The sequence below is a fragment of the Ornithodoros turicata genome, chromosome 4 (assembly GCF_037126465.1).
Source record: "Ornithodoros turicata isolate Travis chromosome 4, ASM3712646v1, whole genome shotgun sequence".
NCBI lineage: Eukaryota > Metazoa > Arthropoda > Arachnida > Ixodida > Argasidae > Ornithodoros > Ornithodoros turicata.
Window position 1 is genome coordinate 83,111,579 of NC_088204.1, and position 23,202 is coordinate 83,134,780.

At 44.6% G+C, this 23,202-nt stretch overlaps 1 protein-coding gene and 1 long non-coding RNA gene across 2 annotated transcripts in view; both read right to left on the bottom strand.

Annotated features, from left to right (window-relative positions):
- Positions 1 to 7,270: 7,270 nt before the first annotated feature.
- LOC135393568 (alpha-L-fucosidase-like) lies at positions 7,271 to 16,031 on the bottom strand. Its single transcript, XM_064623979.1, has 9 exons — positions 15,805 to 16,031; positions 13,120 to 13,337; positions 12,960 to 13,066; positions 12,725 to 12,855; positions 11,408 to 11,541; positions 10,283 to 10,380; positions 8,941 to 9,073; positions 7,657 to 7,827; positions 7,271 to 7,603 (listed from the first exon to the last, which is right to left on the bottom strand). Exons 1-9 carry the CDS (start codon positions 15,952 to 15,954, stop codon positions 7,312 to 7,314), a joined length of 1,434 nt encoding a protein of 477 aa, XP_064480049.1. The 5' UTR covers positions 15,955 to 16,031; the 3' UTR covers positions 7,271 to 7,311.
- A 5,683-nt stretch (positions 16,032 to 21,714) lies between these two features.
- Positions 21,715 to 23,202, bottom strand: part of LOC135393570 (uncharacterized) — a 29,131-nt gene continuing 27,643 nt past the window's right edge. Inside the window, exons 4-6 of the long non-coding RNA XR_010422673.1 lie at positions 22,138 to 22,324; positions 21,942 to 22,076; positions 21,715 to 21,844 (exon numbers count right to left, since the gene is read on the bottom strand). This is a non-coding gene — a long non-coding RNA (uncharacterized LOC135393570). The remainder of the gene's footprint in view (positions 21,845 to 21,941; positions 22,077 to 22,137; positions 22,325 to 23,202) is intronic.

A 23,202-nucleotide genomic window follows, 5' to 3' on the forward strand; every position in this document is an offset into this window, starting at 1 on the left:
GAACACACAGTTTAGCAGAGGCAGAACGAACCAGCATCTTACACGGTTTATATACATCCCCCTTTCCTGAGCACCCGTATCGTTGCCTTCTCACCTACAACACCAGAGGTCACCGACCTCGTTCGTCCCTGAGCTTAAACTGTCTCGTACGCTTACGCTGGTCTAACGTGATATCGCGAGACCAATCGGGGATGCTAGTAGTTTAATTGTTGGTTTAAGGTTTAACTGCCCGTATAAGGCTCCTTTGGGCGCGACGGAGCGTGCTTTAAGAGCGGGGCTCCGATTGGTCGTTAACAACATGTGTGTGGGGTGGAAGCGGAAGTACGTAGATAGGAGGACTAAGATTAGAGTAATTCGCGGAGCTTGTTGTGTCCGGCAAGAGGATTTCAAACTTTTTCTCTCACTTTCTATTAGCTGGAATTGAAAAGCAGCAAGTGGTACATTCCATATTGGATTATAATATATTTCAACGCATCCGCCTAATAATTGGCGTAGTGATCCCTTCAAGCTCCATCTTGGGCTCTTTTCCCAACAGTTCGGGGATGTAAACAGTCGACTTATCAGCGTGGCGCCATCACTTATGTTTCCACCCTTGCGGTATCTGTTGGTAATTTCGGTAGATACTATAACTTGACGGTCACGTTATCACCGGTCGACTAATACGCTCGAATGACATCTTCGACTGGCAGCCACCGATTAAAACGGAGCGCTGTTGCTTCTTTCTTCCTCCAGCTCGGTGCGCTCTGGCTTAGAGTATTGGTACCGCCAGTCGAAGATACCATTATAATAGTTGTCGCTATAAACGCTAAGACACTGGGCAGCTACAGGTTGAAAAAGGCTACATACAGGGTGGTTCACCTAAAGCGACCAAAAAATTCTAGAGTTATCGCTTTTGATTCGAAGAGAAAGGGGGTGTACGCCTTTTTGTGGCAATTTTCATATATCCAAATTGCCACAAAAAGGCGTACGACCCACTCTCTCTTCGAATCAGAAACGGTAATCATATCATTCTTCGCAATTGTTGGCGCACAGCGTGCTGCGGTGAAGTTCTGCTTTTAGAGTGTACTCACGTGCAGACTCTACAGTCAAAAAACAGAACTTGCCGCGAATAGATAGGGTTATCGCCTCTGATTCGAGGAGCCTTTTTGTGTCAGTTTGGGTATATATGGTGACTGCCACAAAAAGGCGTACGCCTCCCTCTCTCCTCGAATCAGAGGCGATAACCCTATCACTCGCGGCAATGGTTGGCGCTCGAATGTGTGAAGGATCACAAAGTAGCGTATGCGTTCATTTCGAGGACATTGCAACATCTTAATGCAGCAGGAAAAATTTAGCTGTCGCGGTAGCGAAACAGGATATAAACGGAATCATTCCAAGTACGACCTCGTTATGATATGTGATGCTTCCAAGCACGAAATAAAATGTATAAAGAGCCCAAAGTTTCCTTACCAGCAAGGTATCGCTTGGGAACCATCCACGAATCCACGATCGTTCTACGTAGTCCACAAGTGATCGTCTCTGTTGACGCCGCCGATCCGAGATACTTATACGATGGACCTGGCTTTCTTTTTTTCTCGCATTCTGCCAAGCTCACGTTGCACGCACCTGTTGGCGGTCTTTTGTTCGCTGCTTTTGTAACGCCCCCTTATTGGCTACCTTTCATCCAATCCCGAACAGGGTGTGAAAGCGGCTGTTTCGTCAACACTCGATTTTTTGGTAGTACGTGTTTGTTTGTTTGTTTTTTAAACACTCTTCCTGGATTTTTTACTACACCGCTAAGTTTGCAGCATTATTATGGCAGTCAGCGCAATGCATGTATAAGGTGCTAAACTATTGAAAGTTTTTCTTTTTCTCAGTTTCGTAAATAATATTTGCTCGAAGAACGGATTCTTGCGTGACGCAATATTTTGTCAGGTGTGTTCTGCCGTTGACAGGTCTTTTTTGTATCCACCTCGTCCTTTGGTTCGGGATAAGATAGATTCTCTCGACATTTAAAATGGTCATTGTTCCGCCAATACCTCGTTGTGCACATGACGTAACTATGAATAGGAAATAGACATATCTGTGCTTTCAACTGCTCACACTTGTGCAGTAACATCGGCAGATATCCAAGTTAAATACTTTTGCGCGTAACTTGGTAAATACTTTCAAAGGGTCATTATATGTATAGCAATCTAATGTAAATACTTTTTCAATAACTTGCGCTCATTTTGGTTGGGTAAGTTACTTTGAAGATACTTCTCTGTGCGTACCACGAAGTTGGTTCCTTCTCTCTCTCGGGTATGCGCTGTGTGCTTTAACGTCTGATATATTCGAGACGTCCCTCCTAGGAGCCTCGCGTTTGGGAGCCTCCATGAGACGATATGTCGTTCTGAAGGGAATGCGGATAAACCGTCCCTACACTCTTAAAAATTAACTTGACCGCATAGCACGCTCCTAGCCAACCATAATCTCGAGTGATATCGTTATCTGCCCTGATTTGTTGAAAACGGGAGGCGTACGCCTTTTTTGTGACACTTATGCTGCTCATAGTTGTCACAGAAAAGGCGTACGCCTCCCGTTTTCAACAGATCGGGGCAGATAACGATATAATTTGAGATGATGGTTGGCTAGGAGCGAGCTATGCGGCGAAGTTCATCAGACAGGATGCGAGCGCGAAAGCCGTAGCGATGTAAAGTATTAATAACTCTTTAACTGTGACGCCAAAGAGTAACGAGTTCCTATTATGATTATTTAATACTCTATGTTAAATACTTTTCAAAATTACGTACTCATAGTACTCTGCTTAGTTTTCTTCACTTTATTTCTTGTTTTGCCCGGTACTAAGTAACTAAGCTAAATACTTTTTGTGATTATCTTTTTACGTTTATTACAAGTACGCAACTGCGAAGCTAGACCAAGCATTCTGGACCAAGCTGGAACTGGCTGTTATCACGTCAGCTTATGTTATGTGTCTGTCCTGCTTTTCGGCTCAATAGGATTACCAATGGCCACTGTTCTTGCGGAGTCCGTTATATGTATATCCTATATGCATAACGTTCCCCTAACGGCAGATGGAAAATAGCTGCTCGGAGGAACAAAGCGGGAGGTCTTAGTCGCCAGTTAATTGAGCTCCATCACACTAAACAAGCACGCCTTACGGACCGCTTGCCAAGGAGCCTGAGTGTGCTGCTGTTCGGTTTTTCGACGGCTATACCATATGTATTTCAATATAACTAGCAGCAGCATTCCCGTGTAAGATAGTAGCCGTTGGCACGCATAACCGTCGAACTTGTGGAACACTTGAGGACGCACCTAATGGTGTCCTGCAGGCGTTTGACGTCCCGCTGACCATCTGTGAAGAGTGCCAACGGTCAGTGGACGTAGAGTAGGTGCCTGGCAAAATCTGCGCTTTCTGAAAGACATACGTATGTCATCAAATTTTAAGACTCAATGCTCACAATGCGAGGGGTGCTCGATAAGTTTTAAGACTAAGAACACATTTTTAGTTTTCAACCCAGCTCCCCCGGACGTCAATGCGCACATCGCTTTCCAATTTGCTCTGATTCGTAAAGAGAAGAAACCTTTGTCGCACCCCTAGATATAGTGTTCAGCTGCCTGTTTGAGTTGATCATTTAAGGGCCCATTTAAGGTATGCCCACTCCTCGTGATAGCTAAAATGAGGTTCCTTCAATAGGTATCCTATTTCTCACGAATGTGTTCCCTCGGAATACGCTACGACAGTACGTCTCTGCGCATGAGAGAGAGAAAAAGGCACGTGACGAAGCGTCTATCCACTCAGAAAGCAGCAATAAGCGAGTATTCGCAAACGGGCTGCAACACTATACGATGAAGCAACGTGGTCCTCACGTGTTTGTGGTACCGTATTTGGATCCAACGAGACCGTTCTACGTCCACAAGGAGAAAGGGAAGAGCTGTGTGGCACCTTGTAGGAAAATATACACCTTCACCATGAACAACAAAAACGTATTCACGTGTGCGAACTTGGAGCGATACTTGGAACGATAAACACAATGACAATGCGACAACATTGAATGTTCACCTGTGGACAGTAATACCCTACCAAAATACTTTTTGGAATCAGTCATTTCCGCGCCTTTTTCACTTTTGGTGCCGAACGTAGGTGAGAATGTGGTCTCGGTTTGACTTAGGAGGATACCCGAAAGAACAGAAAAAATCCATATTTTTCTTTCCGTCCGTCCGTCCGTCCGTTCTTTCTTTCTAGACACAACTGATTATAACTACACTAAAGGGAACATATTTCTGGTTTCTCTTGCCAGTAGGTGATGGTCAAGTACTTACATAGACACTTGAAATGCTAAAGTGGTAATTTGAAAGCTGCCAACGTAGTAACGGCGTAGAACGGAGGCATAAGTAAAATAACTGACGTAAAATCGTTTTCTTCTTGCGGCTTTGCGCAGTGCTTCTTTCGCAGTGCATTAAGCTAGAAACGATTAATTAACGTGACCAGAATGTTGTAAATACCAATTGGTTCCTGCTTTACCCAGAGGCATCTTTCCTGCACGTGTGTCCTCTCGTGACTCTGTTGTGACCCGCTTGTGACAGATGCGTGTCTTTCTTTGTTCATACTTCTTTGTCCTCTGAGAAAGCTTCTTTTTTTTTTTAGCCCACGTTGCAGTCAGCCACAGGTGTTCCTCCACTAACCGATTGCGCAACAAGGTCCAGCGAAGGGCTTTGATGTCTCACAACTAAAGTATATTGTGAAAGGGGTTTATGCAAAAGAGGGCATGTAAAGAAAAGATACTCTCGATATCGCACGCTTTGGAAAAGAGTCTGATGTAAGCTTGGAAATCAATCATTGTAGTTCGAATATGTTTATGTAAGTTCAAGCGTAACGTTCACAGGCCCGACCCTCTTGTTTATTTATTTACTGCTCGTCTTCATCCTCACATAGTTGCCATCCGACAAGCTCAGGCTCGGATGAAACATTTCAAATAACGGCGACGTTCCCCTCGTTGCAGGTAACAATTCTGCACGCAGTTCGTACGTCCAAGACTTTCTCTTTTGTGAGTCTTGTTTTCTCCCTTGGCGATAGGAGTTGTCTTCGTTTGTATCTGTATTTTACTCTTCTATTTTCTTGTATATTTCCCTCCCTTTCTACATGTATCGTACACATGCAGTGTGTATTGCTACTCTATAAGCTTCCCAAGTGCAGTCTCTACATGAAAGTCTCGTTTGAACGTTTCAAATAAAAGTTGCTCCGAGCCGCCTTCTCATTACTACATATAGGAACGCGGATTGTTGATATCTCCTTGTTATTTATACTCTTGTGGAACGGTTGAATTTACTTCAAAGTGTACGCCTGTGCTGTGAAAGTGCTCGCCTAGGTCAAGACTAGAAAAAGATGTTTCCCAGCAAAAAGTCGTACATGAACAGTAGACAGAGATTCCTTGCTCTTATTTTTATTCCAACAGAGTTTGTGGATTGTAGCGTTTCGTACGTTGACGTCACAGTGTGAGGCGTCACCGGACGGGTCGCCTCAGTCCGCAGATCCCCCATTTCACGCTAATGAATATAGGTATAAGGGAGAAAACACACGTTGGCGTCCTACAAAATCGCCTGACGTGAAAAGAACCACAGGGAATAAAAAAGGTATGTTCCAAGATGTCCTTTTTCGGTGTCAGGCTCATTTTACACTTTACGTTAAAATCTTTCAAATACCTCCATTACCTTACGCCTAACTGTAATGGCTGTACTAAGTAGTACAATGTTTCTCAAGTTCTTCAGTAAGTTACGTACAACGGAGGCTATGTCAATTGCAAATGCAGTAAACTAGCGCAGAAGACTCTAACGCGATTTTTACGCTGCAAAAGCTAAATAATCTTTTGTGCGTACTTGCATACTGTCTGTATGGAGGAGCACGTGTCGAGACACACAACGAAGAGCACGTTGACAGAAACGTTTTTCCCCTAGGAGGATGGAAATAGAACTTTACGTAAAGCCCCCTCTACTATGATGGCTTGTGTTGCATGAACCTCCAAGATAGCAGTCTCGTTGTCTTTTAGCCGGCCGTTACACGCGAGCTGCAATGCTATCAACTCCTTGATAGTCGTCAGCCAAAGCCTGACCATTCGTCATCGAAACATTTCTCCTAGTGGAAGGAAAAGTGTCGTTACCTTCACAACAATATAAAAGGAACGGAATTTATTCTTGGCGTTCTTCATGGTTGAAGGAAGCTGTGCTTTCCCTCTTTCTCGAGAGTTTTTTTTTTTTTGAAACCGATGCTAATCCCGTACCGTATGTATTGCTGGCATGGTAGCGGGAACGGCATCTTCTTCGACTTCCTTTAAGTGATGTGGATATGAAATTTCGTGTCAACATAAGTTCTCGTCCATGATGTCTTCGAGACTTGAGTTTTAAATGCGGTAAGAATGAAAGTTCGGTCGCACAAAATAAATGAAGGAAAGTACAAAACGTTAAAAGGTACAAGTGTTATGGGTAGGATGTCTACGTTAATGCAGAGTCCGAAGAAGGCGGAGCTGTAATGTATAGACGTAGACGTAACCCAGTTTACTACCTTCCAAATAGTGTAAGTGTTGCTTTCCTTATTTCTCCCGTCCGTATCTCATTTATTTTGTACCTCTATCTTCCAAATAGACTTAGTATAGTGAGGCACACACGGTAGTCTCCATGACGCAACGTACGAGGCCCAATAATTTCATTCCGGGACTGAATTTTCTGCCGGAAACCATGAGACGCGAAATAGCGTCTGGCAACCCTTTGCACCACAGCTGGAATAATTTATGCTCGTGTTGCTAAAAACTATACTTGTTTTTCTTTTTGAGCAATTTACATTTATTTGCTTTTATATATGAAATTGATGAAGGGACGCGACGACGACAACCACAATACAACAGCATAGATGATCTTATACTGCGCTTGCATTTAAACGGATGCATCGAGACTTTACTTGTGTCTTTACACACTTGGACGTTTCAGCGACAATCTCATTTCAGCGGCTCTGCTCATATAAAAGGGTTCAAAATTAGGCTGTTCGGTGGTTCATAATTAAGTTCCCCAGTACGTTTTTTTTTTTTAAATCGATTTTAAGGTCTGCTCATATTCTGTCTACGCGCTTCAAGTTTCGTGTAGCATACTTACATCGGTGTCGGAAATTGGTGGCGCCGTTTCTCGTTTACTCTCTCGCCTTCCACGCGCGTTAACCCTTCCACACAGCATTTCCCGGTGTGATCTGTTGATCGATCCTTTCGTCGCCAACGCGTCCGTCCAAAGAAATCGAAAGTTCGTGCGACACATTTTAATCATGTACAGAGGATGCAACTTCTTTCGCTAAAATTTTGTTTGGCCGTTTGAGCGCGGAGCAGGCTTGCTAATCTTGATTACCCACGCTTCTACTTTGGTAGAAATAGCGATAGGTGGCGGTGGGAGGTTGACGATGACGATGCGATTTCCCACCACTTTCCATGACAGCTTGAGCGAATTTCCGAGCAGGGTCATCTCAGTGGTAGTGCCTGGAGTGAGAGCTCCTAATCGTAACAAGCCGCTCGCTGGCCACTCAAGCAGAAAGGCGTACACCACTTCCGGCGTACCGTTGGCATCAGCAGCACCACTTGCAGTGTACCTGTGGTATATAAGATGTCAATACACGTGTGTCAATACACGTGTGTTACAGACCAGACGTCTCCAGTTACTGTGTCGTTTTGGAACTCCCAAGGCCTTGTACCGTAGATGGCCTCTCCGACTGTGGCTAGCCACTTTCCCAGGGTTATGAGACGTTCTTCGAAAATGGCCGGGATGCGGCCATCATGAGTTGGACCCAAGGTGATGAGGATGTTGCCTCCACAACTGCGGACGAGAAACATGCACAGGTGTTCTCCCGGGAAGTACCCATACTAATCCTGACTGTTTCATAATTTCTACTTTGTGAACGATAATAAGCGTCGTATTTTTCGAAACGTAATTTTATTTTTTCAGAAACTAATGCATCGTCCGACAGCTGCCAAAAACCAGATTCTATCTACCCATGCCGAAAGGAATGACTTCCATAACGACGCTGTTTGTCGTTTTGGCCTGTAGTAGCCGATAGGATCGGCATGACGTCACACACACGATGCGCGGCGGATCTGTATATATATCGGCATGCCTGCCGCGGCCCATTCAACAAGTTTCCGCCTAGCTTCCAGCACAAATGGCGACTAAGATTGTGGTACGACACTACGTCGGTTAGGGAGACGGACCAAGTCGCTTTCGATCCCTGAAGGGATCCTCCTTGTCCGTTGGAGATTGATTGTGCATCCAGGGCCACCAGCTCCCGTGGCATAGTGGTTAGGATGATCACTTTCCACGCCGAGACTGGCTTTTCCGGAGACGTTCCAGACGGCTCAGTTCCCCCTGAAGTCGGCCCAGGATGCATACTAACCCCTCTGTTTCCCACTCCCATCTGTACGCCCCTCATAGCCACAGTTTCTTCGCGGCGCTAACACAGCATCCAGGGCTGACTTCTCTCAAGGGGATTTAATTGTCCCCTTACCTCATTGCTCGGTAGGATGCTGCTCCGTGGCCACCGCACAGCATGCTGCCGCGCAAAGACGCCATGACGACCCCATGGCAACCATGACGCCCCTGCGAGAAAACGGCCCAGGACTCCACGGGGTAGCGTTGAGAGAGGACAATCTTTACGAGACATCATGCCACCGACGCAAATAAATCCCCTTGAGAGAAGTCAGCCCAGGATGCACAAACTCCACGGGACACCATGAAAACAGACGTCTATCGCCACGGAAGTTAACAACGGCTGTATAACAAGAACTCAAATTTTAACTTTCATTTCGCAGTCAGCTGGGGACATTTTGTCCGGGGACCTTTCATCCGGAAAAGCACCTAAGTAACAGTTGAGTTGTCCACTCAAAGTTGTGGGCGAAAAGTTGGATACACGGATGACCAGATGGAATGTCGTACCTTACAGTTTCGATGAGTGTCTTAATGAGAACATGATCCGAGATGAAATCTTTCAGCTGAGCATTACGTCTGTATCCCCACGATGGCTTGTCCAGGTTCATGACGTTTTCGAACTTTCTCTTCTGAAGCACCCCTGACACATCACAGAGTAAGTATCACACTCGTGAAAAGAAATAGTTACAGCAGTTGATGGAACGAAGAATACTGGTAAAGCTTCGTGCAGAACGCTGCACTTCGTCAGGTGAGGTGCACCCGAAGAAGTGCAGCCTTCTGCACGAAAGTCATTGAAATTTAGATGCTCTCAACAGTCTTCTTTCTGTTGTGAATCTCTATCACCGGATACTTGCACATTGCTTTTCTACGTACTGCGACATACTCCTTTTATGCAGAACATGAATCAGTATACACGAAAGAGCACTCGATGTGTATATACTTCCGAGATACAATTTGCGACGGACCCATTAACCATTGCTGTTAAAATAAATTACCTTTTCTTTGAAGGTAAGACAATCAAGTTTCAACGTGGACTCATGGCACTTCCTCATTAAACGACGCCGAAAGAATGAATGCGGATCAACTGTCTCCTAACTTTCCTCTGCTGGCAACTCTTGGGGAAACTAAACTCGGAAGTATTTCCTCTTCACTGGCGTAAGACGAGCTCGCAGGGAAAACATAATTACGGTCACTTCGTGGTTGTCTTTTGTGTTAAACTCTCGGCGAGAAAAGAGCAGCTTAATTTTTGTGTTATGCCAAGAATTCCGCAATTACCGCAATTATGCGTGATCCAACACCTCACTTTTTTGGTTACACGACATCTTGTGGTAGTTCCGTAGTACATGAAAGGAGTAAGCTTTTCCATGTCCACCAATGAATTGCGTCCTTACACCAATGAATTACACCAATGAATTACGTCCTTTTGCACTTCGCCGCGACAAAAATATGTAAACCGAAACTAATTAATTACAGCAACAAATGACCCACTTCGGTGGCAGATTTTTCTCTAAAAGGTGTCCACTGAAGGTCCCAAAAGGGGTAGTACCCATTTTAATGCCGACGGCGCCCTGCTTTAGAAGTTATGTTTTTTTACCAAACTCATTTGAATTTTTATTTAAATAATGAGCGCCTCCCACTCATTCACACGGTGCACAGGTTGCAGGTGGTATCGGACAGATACTTGTAAAAAAGAAAGTTCTTCCATTGGTGCACCGGTTCGTGAATTATTTAGCCCGGGGATTTAACTGAGACACCCTGTATATGGCAAGTTGCTATTTCCATCCAGTAAATTAACTTGCCCTTCCACGCTGGGAGTATTAATTAGCGCAGTTTGTGCCGTGTGACTTACTTGGATTGTGACCATCCTTGCAGTTTCTGAAGTCACCGTGTTTGCACCATAGTCCTTTACCCCAGCGGTCATTGGTTACCACGTTCTCCTTGACGGTGCTGCAAATCGCACTTTTCACAATTAGAAACACAGCCTTAACTGTGGCCACGACTCCAGCGAGGCTCAAACAATGATTTTTTTCTTCTTCTTGATTTTGTTGCCTCGGTACGCCAATCATCCTGGCGGTGCATCAAAATGAAAGCTGCAAAGGGATCTCTTGGTGCACGGAGCTGTCACCGCAAAACATTTAAACACTCCCCCTAGAATTTTCACGACGAGAGTATGAGAAATAGTTTCCTTCAGCTGGTTCGTAATGTTTTACTCGACCAACTTTAGATTCTTTCAGACAACGCAGTTGGTGATGTTAACTTCCGGTCCAGCATTTTCGTACAGTTAATTCGATCATCCGCGAACGAGGAGAAAAAAAAAAGGATTATTAAGAACAGGCATTTACGTGTCTTCGGGCCTTTCCCGCTCGTTGCGTTTCGAAATTTTGGCCGCGTTTTATTGTTCACGTTTTACCATCGGTATCGTCGAAATGAGGACCGAGAAAGACTGCAAGGATGGGCAGTTTTCAAAATGTAGCTAAATGAATAGAGGCTCGAGTGACGAGCATAAAATAAAGCTCCCTCTTTTTGGGTTACATTTCAAAGGGGCAGTCCAAATGGTGAATTGGACCGAGTTTTGCGTTGAGGTAACCAATAGCATGGCGTACGTCACGAGGTATTTTTTATACGCGCTAACGAGTATTTTCTACGGCAAAAAGCGCAATGACCAGATGCACAGAAAACTGCCTATCTCATCGTAAGGAATGCCTTTAAACAGCTTATGAAATGAACCATTCTGATTGAAAGAAATGGCGCCCTTGTTTCCGAGGCGTTCTCATGGGAGCCCGGCCTGCACAACAGGAAACCCGTAGCAACAGGAGAAAGGTCTCCCGTAGTGAGTGATCATCGACGGGGGAATGCAAGTTAATGGCAACGTTTCAGAAACTGGCTGCGACGTCCATTAGGGGAACCAAGATACTATATTTATCGACGAGGAAGAAGGTTTTCCTATAGGCATTCGAGAATCATGTGACGCCACCTGTTCGTGTAGAGCCAGGCGAGGAATCTGGTGCTATCCCAGTAACTGTCAGGTGCCTCCCAGTCACCATCTGCCCAGACAACTTCCGGCTCGTATTTCTTCACCAGTTCGTACAGTTCCGGGATCACTTTTGTCTGCAATCAGTGGAAGAAATACAATCTCCACCGACGTCTGTCTGGGTCGATTTAATGCATCTCAAGATTATGTCTATTACCGAAACATCAAAATAGGATATGATCTAGAACTCAAATCGTAAATCCGTCTACACTCTTAAAAATGAACTTGACCGCATAGCACGCTCCTAGCCAACCATCATCTCGAGTGAGGCGTACGCCTTTTTTGTGACACTTATGCTGCTCATAATTGTCACAGAAAAGGCGTACGCCTCCCGTTTTCAACAAATCGGGGCAGATAACGATATCATTTGAGATGATGGTTGGCTAGGAGCGTGCTATGCGGTCAAGTTCATTTTTAAGAGTGTAGCACGCTCCTAGCCAACCATCATTCCGAGTGACATCGTTCTCTCCCCTGATTTGTTGGAGGTGCACACCACCTTTTTGTGACACTTATGCAGAAATAATTGACACAAACAAGGCGTACGCCCCGCGCAAATCAAGAGTGATAGAGGTATCACCCCCTTCAGCGTGCTATTTGGTGAGTGCAGGTGTTTGGACCAAACTAGAAGGCGCTGTTTGTGACATGTGGCTACACACTCTAAAAATGAACTTCACCACATAGCACACTCCTATAACGAACCATCATCTGGAATGATATCGTTATTTGCCTTGATTTGTTGAAAACGGGAGGCGTACGACTTTTTTGTGACAATTATGAACAGCATAAGTGTCATAAAAAAGCGTACGCTTCCCGTTTTTAACAAATTCAGGCAAATAACGATATCATTCGAGATGATGGTTGGTTAGGAGCGTGCTATGCGGTCAAGTTCATTTCTAAGAGTGTAGACCGTTTACGGCTTTGTCTTTTTATTGGTTCTTGCGATGTCGTCCTCCTATACACTCTTAAAAATGAACTTGACCGCAACCATTGCCACGAATGATATCGTTATTTGCCCTGATTTGTTGAAAACGGGAGGCGTACGCCTTTTTTGTGACACTTATGCTGTTCATAATTGATCAGGGCAAATAACGATATCATTCGTGGCAATGGTTGCGGTCAAGTTCATTTTTAAGAATGTACACTCCTGAAGGTTCCAGAATATGAGAACAAGGCTCAACTAAATATCATTTGACGTGGCACACAACTCTGCGCACGTGTCAAACAAAACTAATCCCGTCAAGTGATAGGAAAGCAACTGACAGTTACGAAAGCGTCCGTCTTGAAGTTGTTCTCTCTGTCGTCCAGAAACAACGGATTGAACCATTCGTAGAGGGAATAATAAATGCCAAACTTGAGTCCCGTTGTTGTCTTCACTGCGTGTGCGAATTCGCCTGAAAAAAATCACGCCGGAAATTATTCGCTATATACTGGAGCGATTTACGGATCCTGGATTGCGTCAATTAAATTTTATTGCTCGAAAGCGCATGCTTCTTACCCAAGAGATCTCTTCGTGGCCCAACATCGACGCTGTTCCAATTCCAGGATCTTTTCGAGGGCCATAATGTGTAACCTTCGAAGTGTTTTGCCGTAAAAATGACGTACCTGGATGGAAGACGTAATTTGTTAGAGAGAGAGAAAGAGAGAGTAGGACTTACTTAGCTCCCGATTTCTGGACGATGTCAACCCATCTGTCTGGGTTGTAGAACTCGCACGTGAATTCGGGAGCAAATGCTTGATACGTGAAGTTAGGCCGATAGTGGGCGTTCATGAATTCAGAAAAGAGGCTATTTTGTCGGCCGTTCCAATGATACCATAGCCATTCTGAGCCGAAGCTTGGCACGGAGAACACGCCCCAGTAGAGTAGGATGCCCACCTTTTGGAAGAAAATAATGATGACCGCCAGTTTGTACATGTCACGTGGTACGTGCACTATCAGAAAAAAGGGTGCGAAAAGGGGGTAACTTCTATAGTTACCACCTAGGTCAACATATAGCGTCTGATAAAGCATGTAAAAGAGTGGTAAAAGCAATTATCATATATCCAAATTGCTATAAAAAGGCGAACGCCTCCCTCGCTCACCGAATAAGAAGTGGTAACCCTATATCATTCGTGGCAGAGAATGAGGTAGCAGGTATAGAACTTTGCAACCATTCAGGCACAACATATGCGACAAATATTACCCCCTGAAAGGTACAACTGCTCCACCCTTTTTTGGGAGGGTAGAGGAGAATCTTCACCGTCCTGACCGTGCTCCCTCATTTAGTGTTTTTTAATGCTTGGACCATGTCTCTGAATAAGTATCCTTTAGAGTTCCCAAGTCTTTGTTGAGGTAGATTTCATTACGTACACCGTCAGATACCGGTAGGTTCACCACGAACGCCCAAACGAGGAAAAAAACAACAACAATATCGCCGGCAACTTGGAAAGCAACAAGTTTGATTGACATTTTCTGGCTTTGGGTGAAATCCCGGAGTGAAAAGCAATCAGTTCATATCCTCAATAAAGAAAAAAATGCCTAAATGTTGCAACTGGCGTTATTTGCAGGCACTCTGCGATAGTTACAAATTGTCAAAGTCCAGAACGACAATTCGGAAAACTCATCGAATAGAAGCTACTGAAAGTGACGATAGGTGGATTTTGATATCGAAATATAGGAGGATCTTCGAAAGCTAATGCAATTTCGTGAATTCTCGCGTGTCGTAAAATTACCTTGGAGTGTTTCCTTTAGCTCAGTAATCTCGTTCGAGAGTCTCGGTCAACGTTGAAATAAGAGCCACTCCATGTATGCCCAGCGGTCTTTATCCCAAGTTCCTTACAAATCTCATTAACCTTCTTAAGGGCAAGTTTTACCGATTCCCTTTGTCCAAGATCATTGCTCATTTATAGCGCTGTTGAGGAGAGTCTTTTCCTGAACGGTAAAGGAAAAATCTTGACAATAGGGCATCCGCTGTGCACCGTTGCTCACAGTGTGTATGCGTCCAACGGAATCCGATATTCGCACCCAGGTACGTAAACTATTTCTTAAATTTAGCGACTGTATACAAAGCGTCGCTTTGGTGGAGACAGCTTGAGACGACAACAATGGCTTCGCTCGCTTCGTTCTCGAAGGTACACGACAGGCCATGCACATTTACTAAAACTGCCACGAACGTGTCGTTAACTGTTAACGCATATACAGGGTGTTTCAGTTAAATCCCCGGGCTAAATAATTCGCGTGACGGTGCACCAATCGAAGAACTTTTCTTTTTTACAAGTACCTGTCTGATACCGCCTGGCTCCTAACAAGCTGCGCATCGCGTGAATCAGTGGGTGGCGCTCATTATTTAAATTAGTTTCGTGAAAAAAAAAAAAAAAACTTCTAAAGCAGGGCGCCTTTCGGCATTAAAATGGCTATGTAAAATGGGTACTACACCTTTTGGGTACAGTGGACACGTTGCAGAAAAAAATCTGCCACCGAAGCGCGTCATTTGTTGAAGTAATTAATTGGGTTCGGTTTACACATTCTTGTCGCGGTTGGTTGAGGTGAAGCGCAAGAGGACGCTCTTCGACTGTCTTATCCACCAATAAATTACGTCCCTTTGCGCTTCGTCGCGGCCAGCCGCAACAAACATATGTAAACCGAAACAGATTAATTACTGCAACAAACGACCCGCTTTGGTGGCACCCTGCTTTACAAGTCATGTTTTTTCACTCCCACTCATTCACACAGTGCGCAGCTTGTATATCGGAAAGATACTTGCAAAAAAGAAAGTTCTTCGGTTGCTGCACCCGTTCGCCAATTATTTAGTCCAGGGATTTAACTGAAACACCCTGACACTCTTAAAAATGAACCACATAGCACGCTCCTAGCCAACCATCATCTCGAATGACATCGTTATCTGCCCTGATTTGTTGAAAACGGGAGGCGTACGCCTTTTTGTTGTGACAATTATGAACAGCATACGTATCACAAAAATGGTGGCTAATGATGGTTGGCTAAGAGCGTGCTCTGTGGTTCATTTTTAAGAGTGTACGCAAGCACTCTACTAAAACTCTCGAACGTGTGTCGTTTATTGTCGCTATATGTTCAGTTAGAGTAAATTGCATGATGACGATCCTGCTGATGACGTTTGCAGTTTTCGAGTTTGGACGTATTTCAGCCGAACACCAATGGGGACACACGTAGCTTTTTCGTATCTCTGCACTTTGCACTGAAACTGGTCACGTCAACAGTGCGTCGCTGTGGTGCAGAGTGCGTGCAAAAGTTGGTTTCTATGCTGGCCGTAAGCAAAGGGACAGGAGTATCCTGAGCGCAGAAACACACGGAGTAACACATCTCTGCAAACATTCGTCCACATTACCTTTGCTTGGTCATACCATGCAGGCACTGGTCTCGTATCCAAGTGGTCCCAACGTGCATAATATTCTATGTTTGTCCCAAAGGGTGAGGCTCCAGTCACAGGCTTATCGCAAATTAACAATACCACCAGTGCAAGAGTTAACCGTAACATATCTCACTTGACAACAAGAAGTGGGCTTCACCTTCAAAAGAAGTCCACAGAATGCGCAATGTCTGAAAGGAACTTCGTCCTTCTCGCACATTGTCGTTTCCTAACCTTGTCATTCTAATCTCAACATATATTCTTTAGAATTATGGGACAGGGAAGTCTCAGTCAAGAACTAAGGTATCCATAAGCAAAGAAGTGACGTTGACGTACTTTTTCTCTTCATTTTTCGCACTTACAATTTGCAACTTTCTTCTCTCTCTCTTTTTTTCTTGTTTCGAGATCACTTCGTGTTCCACTTACAACGTATGAACACAGAAACATATAGAATCAATGTCTTACACTGAACGTAAACCATTTCAACGGAGCTATAACGGAAGGGCAAAAACGAATGGCAAATCCAGATTATCTAACCCTACCCTGATTCAGATATGCAGGCGTATCGTCGTTTGCTCTTTTTCGTTTATCTTGTTATCCCATTGTTTGGCCCTAGAGTGACTGAACTCTACTTGACTCAGTGGCTCCACATGCCCCCCTTTTTCTTTGTTTTCTTTTCTTCTTTTTTTTTCGATGCTCCCGCATTACACTCCACAAACAGAACTTCACCGCATAGCACGCTGTGCGCCAACCATTGCCGCGAATTATAGGGTTATCGCTTTTGATTGGAGGAGAGAGGGAGGCGTACGCCTTTTTGTGGCAATTTGGGTATATGAAAATTGCCGCAAAAAGGCGTACGCCCCCCCCCCTTTCTCTCTCTTTTAATCAGAAGCGATAACCCTATCATTCTTCGCAATGGCTGGAGCACAGCGTGCTATGCGGTGAAGTTCTGTTTTTAGAGTGATACTATTATCACCTCTTCCGTCAGGAAAATCTGTTGGAATTTATCGGCGTGAGACTAAACTAGATTAGACGAGAAAGAGTGTCTTTTTCATTTATCTAAGCCGTTATATCAGTTTGAGCAGCGCGAGTGGTGGAACTGTCATGTGAAGCGAAATGCAATACCAATATGACGGCCTTCGCGGAATATAAAGTGTTTTAAAGTAAATGTGGATGAGCATTCACACTTATTTCTCGCGCGTCCTTGTCTATAGAAACGATAGTTCTCGGTATAGAAGACTCGAGGTGGTAGCAATTTGGAAGGAAATGACTTACTTATCGTTCTGGGCATATTCTCCGTCCATTCCTTTCTGCGTTCCTGGTGAATTTTACTCTGTTTCGGCTGGCTCGCAAAATCCTTAGACTTCTCCGTACAGCAGAATCTCGGTAAAACAGGGCTGAAACAGGGCCCCGAAACTGATGAAGCGTGGTCCCCCCACGCGAATGCTTGTATGTATTAAACTAAGGAAGCTTCTGTGTTGCTTTTTGTATTGTGCTATATACTTCTCCGTACAAAAAATATCAACGGCACTCAGCACTGAGACCAGTTCCCCCCCCCCCTTTTTTTTTCTTCCCACGTTAAAATGAACGTTTTTTGGTAGTTGCGTATTTCTCGGAAACGGAACCTCTCCGTAAACAATGTGCGTGTTCTCACAGGGGAAGCGTTGGATCAGCTCATGGTAAACAGTTCACGTTTGTTGTTCTTGTTCGTTACAATGGGAAGGTACAAAAAGGGCATCCCAAACAGAAAGTCAAAGTCTCGCATTGGGAGTAAAGGGAAGACGCGTCTCTGGAGATGTGCAATGAACAAAATAGAGAAAAAAAATTGTGTTCCTTCACAATTCTTTATCGGACGATCTATCGGACGGATTTTTGTTCTGAAACGGTTACGATATCAGGTCACTGAAGAGACCAGACATTCTCATTGAAACAACTTCGTAGCTTTTATAATTACAAAGTTAAATAATGAAAGTTAATTAGGACATTGCCTTCAGCATATGTTATATTTCAACTGACTTCATGTCGAAAAAAGTCATATGTATATATTTTTAAGAAATGTTCGCGCTTAGCTAGGCACCCTGTATAAGTGTCTTCAATGTAACTCATGACTTGATCGGAGTATATAGATAAATTAAAGTGTCTTCTATCAGAAACAGTGCAAGTCCAATCTGATCTGTGTTTGTGCTTCTTTGTGGAGAACCATACCTTCGGAAATGGGACAAAAAAGGCAGTGCAGAAAGCTTACATGCACCGAATTCCTTTTGCATATGATACATTAAGATACTTGACAGAGATATATTACACACTGACACATAGCAGATCCCACAATCCTCTGGGAACCCTAAGCATGTGACCTGCTTGACAAAAGTGCTCCTACAGAAGCTGGTTGGTGTACGTCTGGCAGAGCTATCTCAAAGGGCAACTCAGGAAACATTGGAACCACAGAGGCGGTATGCCTTATTGACAAATGTTCCAAAACATGCGACGCGAAACCCTTACTGCACTTGAGGTCCTGTAAGGGTCACGTTACTCGAGAACGCCAATGAGGAGGCTCCGCACACGCCATGCACTTTGGAGGAGACACGATACAATCGCACCTCTCGATGAATTCCGAAACTATGCGATACAGGCACCTGGAAAACCGAAACCGGAAGACTAGCAGTGACGTCACACAGCTAGCCCCCAACTGTATCTTGACTTTTCGGTGGAGATTCCTTCCTTCATGGATGCTACAAAGCATACAGCAAACGTGAAAGAGAGAGCACTGCTAGCCTGAGTATATCCTGTGCAATGCTGGGAGAGTGGTGTTGATAACCACAAGGATTTTTATACCCTTCTGTATCATCAGGCTCTGTCGCGTGAATGGCTGACTTGCATTAGCGCAAGTAGAAGTTTATTGATGCATCCCTGCGTAACCGCAAAATGTGCTTTGTGTAGAGAGCACAAAAAGCTACCTGTCAGAAGATAATTATTCTGACAATCCAGCAAGCCATTCAGTCATTATCATCGGACCTGTACCCGCTGTGAAGCCCTAGTCCAGATCCAAAGCAATCCAGTGTCCAAACTCCCATCGAAGACGGGTCAACGCCCTTCTATTCCAAAATTAGTAAGCGGATAAGTAACAGAGAGACATCTGCGACTGTTTTCTTCGGTTCTTGTAGTTCGAAGGAGTTGACCAAATTAGGGTTTCGTCGGTATACCGAAGAATAATGTTGGACGTCATCAAGAAGAACACGGCTTTTGAACAAGGAGAACAGATCGTCCCGGAAGTCCAGCATAACTCTAGCCTACAGTGCAAGGCGCCATCGACATCGAAAAATCGTCTTCAAGAAGTCGTATCTTTAACCTCTGATGAGCATTATACTCTAGTGAACACTTCAAGATCGACTCTAAAATGCCAAGCGTCGACTAAGAGCTCCATTCGTAACATTCGATGCATTTCGACGGTACCCCTCCTGGTGTCGGACTCATTGATTACAGAACGGCCCCGTCCCTATTCTGAATTCGTGGAGGTCATCTTCGGCTTCCCGTACGGTCCTGCAGAGCGGCTCAAGTTTCCTTCTTGTACGCTTCTGTGTGAAGTGCGCTGGTGCGCTGAGTCTCAAATGATGGGTCGGAAGATACCGTCGTGTGTTCCAGCTATCCTTTCGTTTGGAGACCACCATTTGTCCATCAGCGATTATTCGAAGACACTACGGGAGCTAGGCCTAACCGGCACCGCTGTCATACAGGTGCGTCCACCAGAACGGAAAGACTCGTCTCTAAGCTGCCGGCGCTCGCTCACTGGCTTCGGTTGGAATTTTTTCCTCAATATCGTTACGAGTCCGTTCCATTACGTTCGTGATTTATTTGTGCGATGATAATTTCCGTACTGTAGGAGCCACTTGGAAAACTTTATTCTTATCATAAGAGATATTAAACGAGCAACACATCGGTGTCTTTATATTTCGTGCAATAAGTGCAGAGTCTATTCTGTGCATGCAATAAGTGTTCATTAAAGTCTCTACACATGGTAATGTTGCTGTTCACTGGAAGAAATCTCGTACCAGGTTCTATAGAATGCGGACCGAGGGCGTGGAGGCGTGCACACTGGTCACAGCAAGCCTGTGCTTGTGTAAGAGGACGCTACAGACTACATACTCTTAGTCCGCGTCAATAGATAGCCACATGTCGAGCGTCTCTCCTGACACACAGCATAGCTCCGCTGATTCTCATTAACCTTGTAGAGTTATATGTGGAATCATGTCGGGGCTCACTCAGGGCTAGCACAGGAAAGTTGTGTCTGAACACTACGAAAGTCTCCCATATCTTGCTTCGCAAGGCCACTGGCATTCCACAAGAATATGGTAGTACTTCTAACTCTATCGGTCACTCCCGAATAGTGTAATACAATTTCCAATTAACGACTCCACTATGTGTAACGCTTGCCCTTCCGGAAGCTTTGTTGCAGCTGGCATTGCATTGCTTTCAAGATTGAACGCAAAGGCAGAGTTAATAGTAGCTGGCATTTACTTGCCTCTGATGAAGTCGTGAACGAGAGGAACTTATGACCTGACGCCTAGCTCACTCCAGTACCCTCAATGGGGACTTTGCGAGAGGTATCGTTTCCCTCTTCTGCAACTTGGGCTTTCTTTGGTAGGGATCGCTTGCGACTGTGTTCCTGGCTGCGCATTGCTGTGTCTATGAGGCGACTCGCTAGGCTGCGGCTTCAAGTAGGCTTAGTGCGGGCTAAACCTTTGGATTTTGTTGAACTACTAACAATCATTTGACTTTGTGAGGCGGCCTTCTTCACGCTCCGCTATACACACAGAAAAAAAAGTGTAAAGTTCTACCTTTTTGGGTAGAATGGCGTTGATACAGATTTCGTACCTTTTTTTGGTAGAATTGAATGGGGTAGAACCATTCTACCCCTCCATTTCTATACCCTCTTAGGAAGAACAGTTGTACCTTGATGGGGGTTGTTATTTCTACCCCCATTGGTAGAATTGTTCTGCCCCCCATGTGAACTTTTCTATCTTGCCAGAGAAGAATAGTTCTACCTGTTGTGAAGAAATATTCTCCCAGATGAGGTGGAAAAGTTACCACCTCTCAGGTACATTAATTCTACCACATGTCGCTGTTATTTCTACTCTGTCGGGTGAACATTTCTGCCATCGATGTAGGATTTTTGTACCCCATTTGAGAAGAATACTTCTACCCACTGGGAAGAAATACCCCACCAAAAAAGGTGGAATAGTTCCCTCATTTCTGGTACATCCATTCTACCCTAAAGGGCAATCGTATCTACTCCATCGGTTGAATATTTTTGCCATTCCTGTGAGATCTTTGTGCCCTATTCGAGAAGAAGAGTTCTACTTCTGGGAAGAAATACCCTACCAAAAGGAAATAGTTCCCTCATCTGTGCTGCATCCGTTCTACCTACTCCATCGGCTGAATATTTCTGCGTAGAATGATACAAGGGGCCCATCCCTACATGCAACAAAATTGACAAAAGTGCTTGCATGAAGTGTGAACAAATAGGCCCTCTTTATTGTAGGGAAACACACATATGGGTGTTAGGAGCACTGAAGAGTTGTAAGAGCAACTTTTGCTATTGGCAGTAGTTTTCCCATGACGTTCCCGCGGCTTCAACTATCCCTGTGACGTTAACAGTGACGTCCTCAAAGCAGATGGAAGCCTCCAATGATTCAGAAATTTTCCCTGATGTACACGTGATCCTTTCCTCCCTGAAAGTAAAGACCATGCAGTTAAGGTCTAAAGCTGGATCCATCTACATTTGCAGTATACATTTCTGTGGCAACCCGCAATGCTGTGATGCTTTATGAATGTCCATGACTGTCACAGTAATTGATACCAATGTGAAACATACCATTTGGATCCTCCCGAGAATCAAATGCTGCCTACAACTTTTTCATCTGCTTCTTTTTCTTTGCTGTTCCCAGAACTGTCTCGCTGACCCTTGCAATTGCCATGTGTCCTTTACGTTGATGCCAGTCGTCAGCTCGAATTCAAACATTATCTGGGAGAAAAGAAAGACAAGTACTTTGAACCCTGCATGTAGTTCAGTAGATGTCATTGCATCCATATGTAGAAAGCTTTCTTCCTCGTGTACTTACTATCTTAGGATCATGGAAGGCAGGATACATTGCGAAGACATCTGCTACTGATGGGCACCCTGTGAGCCATATACGTCTGTCATCGAACGTGCACTTCAGGCTGTGCACCAGCACATCTGAGGACGTATCAGGTTTCTGTAGTTCGTCCCTCATTATTCTAACGTGTTCGGAGTACTGGAGGAGGCAGTTTCCTTACCTGTTGCGACATTGGCAGTAGCTTGTGCATGCACTAGACCGGTGCCCACAAGTCCAAATTATTGTTTTTGGCATCGTGCGACAAGCAGCGGCGTATCTGAGCTGTCGCGTTGTTGCGCGCCTGGACCGCGATGCTCGCCAACGCTCTCCCTCCACCGATGAGAGCGTGCGCCTCCGCGTAGTATGTTCTGCGAAAAAAAATATTTTCTCGCGCTTATCAAAAAGTACCTCTTCAGTTTTTTTATATGTTTTGGCCGAGGGTTGACTGTTCAAAGGGGGCGACTGCTACGCCCCCTTGCTACATAAATAGTACCGGGTAACCGCCTCCTCCGATGAGGGGGTCTGCATAGGCTCCGAAACGTCTGTTGTTAAAATTTTAATTCGTTGTGTACATCGTGTGTATTTTATCGCTTTTATCAGAGTCCTTCAAAGAGAGCTGGGATTTCTGTATTGGAGGTCCCACTTTTCTTGATTTATCGACGAAAGACAATATGTTTGCTCAGGTTTTAACTATTCGGCTCTTGTATAAGTTCGTTCGTGTGTGCATCTACCAAACATTTTTTTTTCCCATTGTTTTCAGATTACGGTCTCGCGGGGTGGACAACTATCTACACTCTACAAACAGCACTTGATCGCATAGCACGCCGTGTGCCAACCGCTGCCAAGAATGATAGGGTTATCGCTTCTGATTCCAAGTGAGAGGTGGGCGTACGCCTTTTTGTGGCAATTTTCATATATCCAAATTGCCGCAAAAAGGCGCGCACAGCCAAAGCGAAAATTTTCAGTCAACATACGGTATCCTGGCCCACAATAATATTGTGCTTCCTTCATAATTCTTGACACTGCAGTTCATACAGGCAGAGACACAATGAGGGAACGCATACTGATCCGAAACTCTCATGTTGAATGTGAGGCTAGCGCGAGAACGCCGTAACTTTTGAGCAGTACCTTTGATAAAAGTTACTTTGCAAACAAAGAAGAAAAACAAACGAAGAAAAAGCAGTCGTGGTTCTCGTTTAGAAGGTATAACGCCCCTATATATATAAAGGGCACAATTATTAGTTAC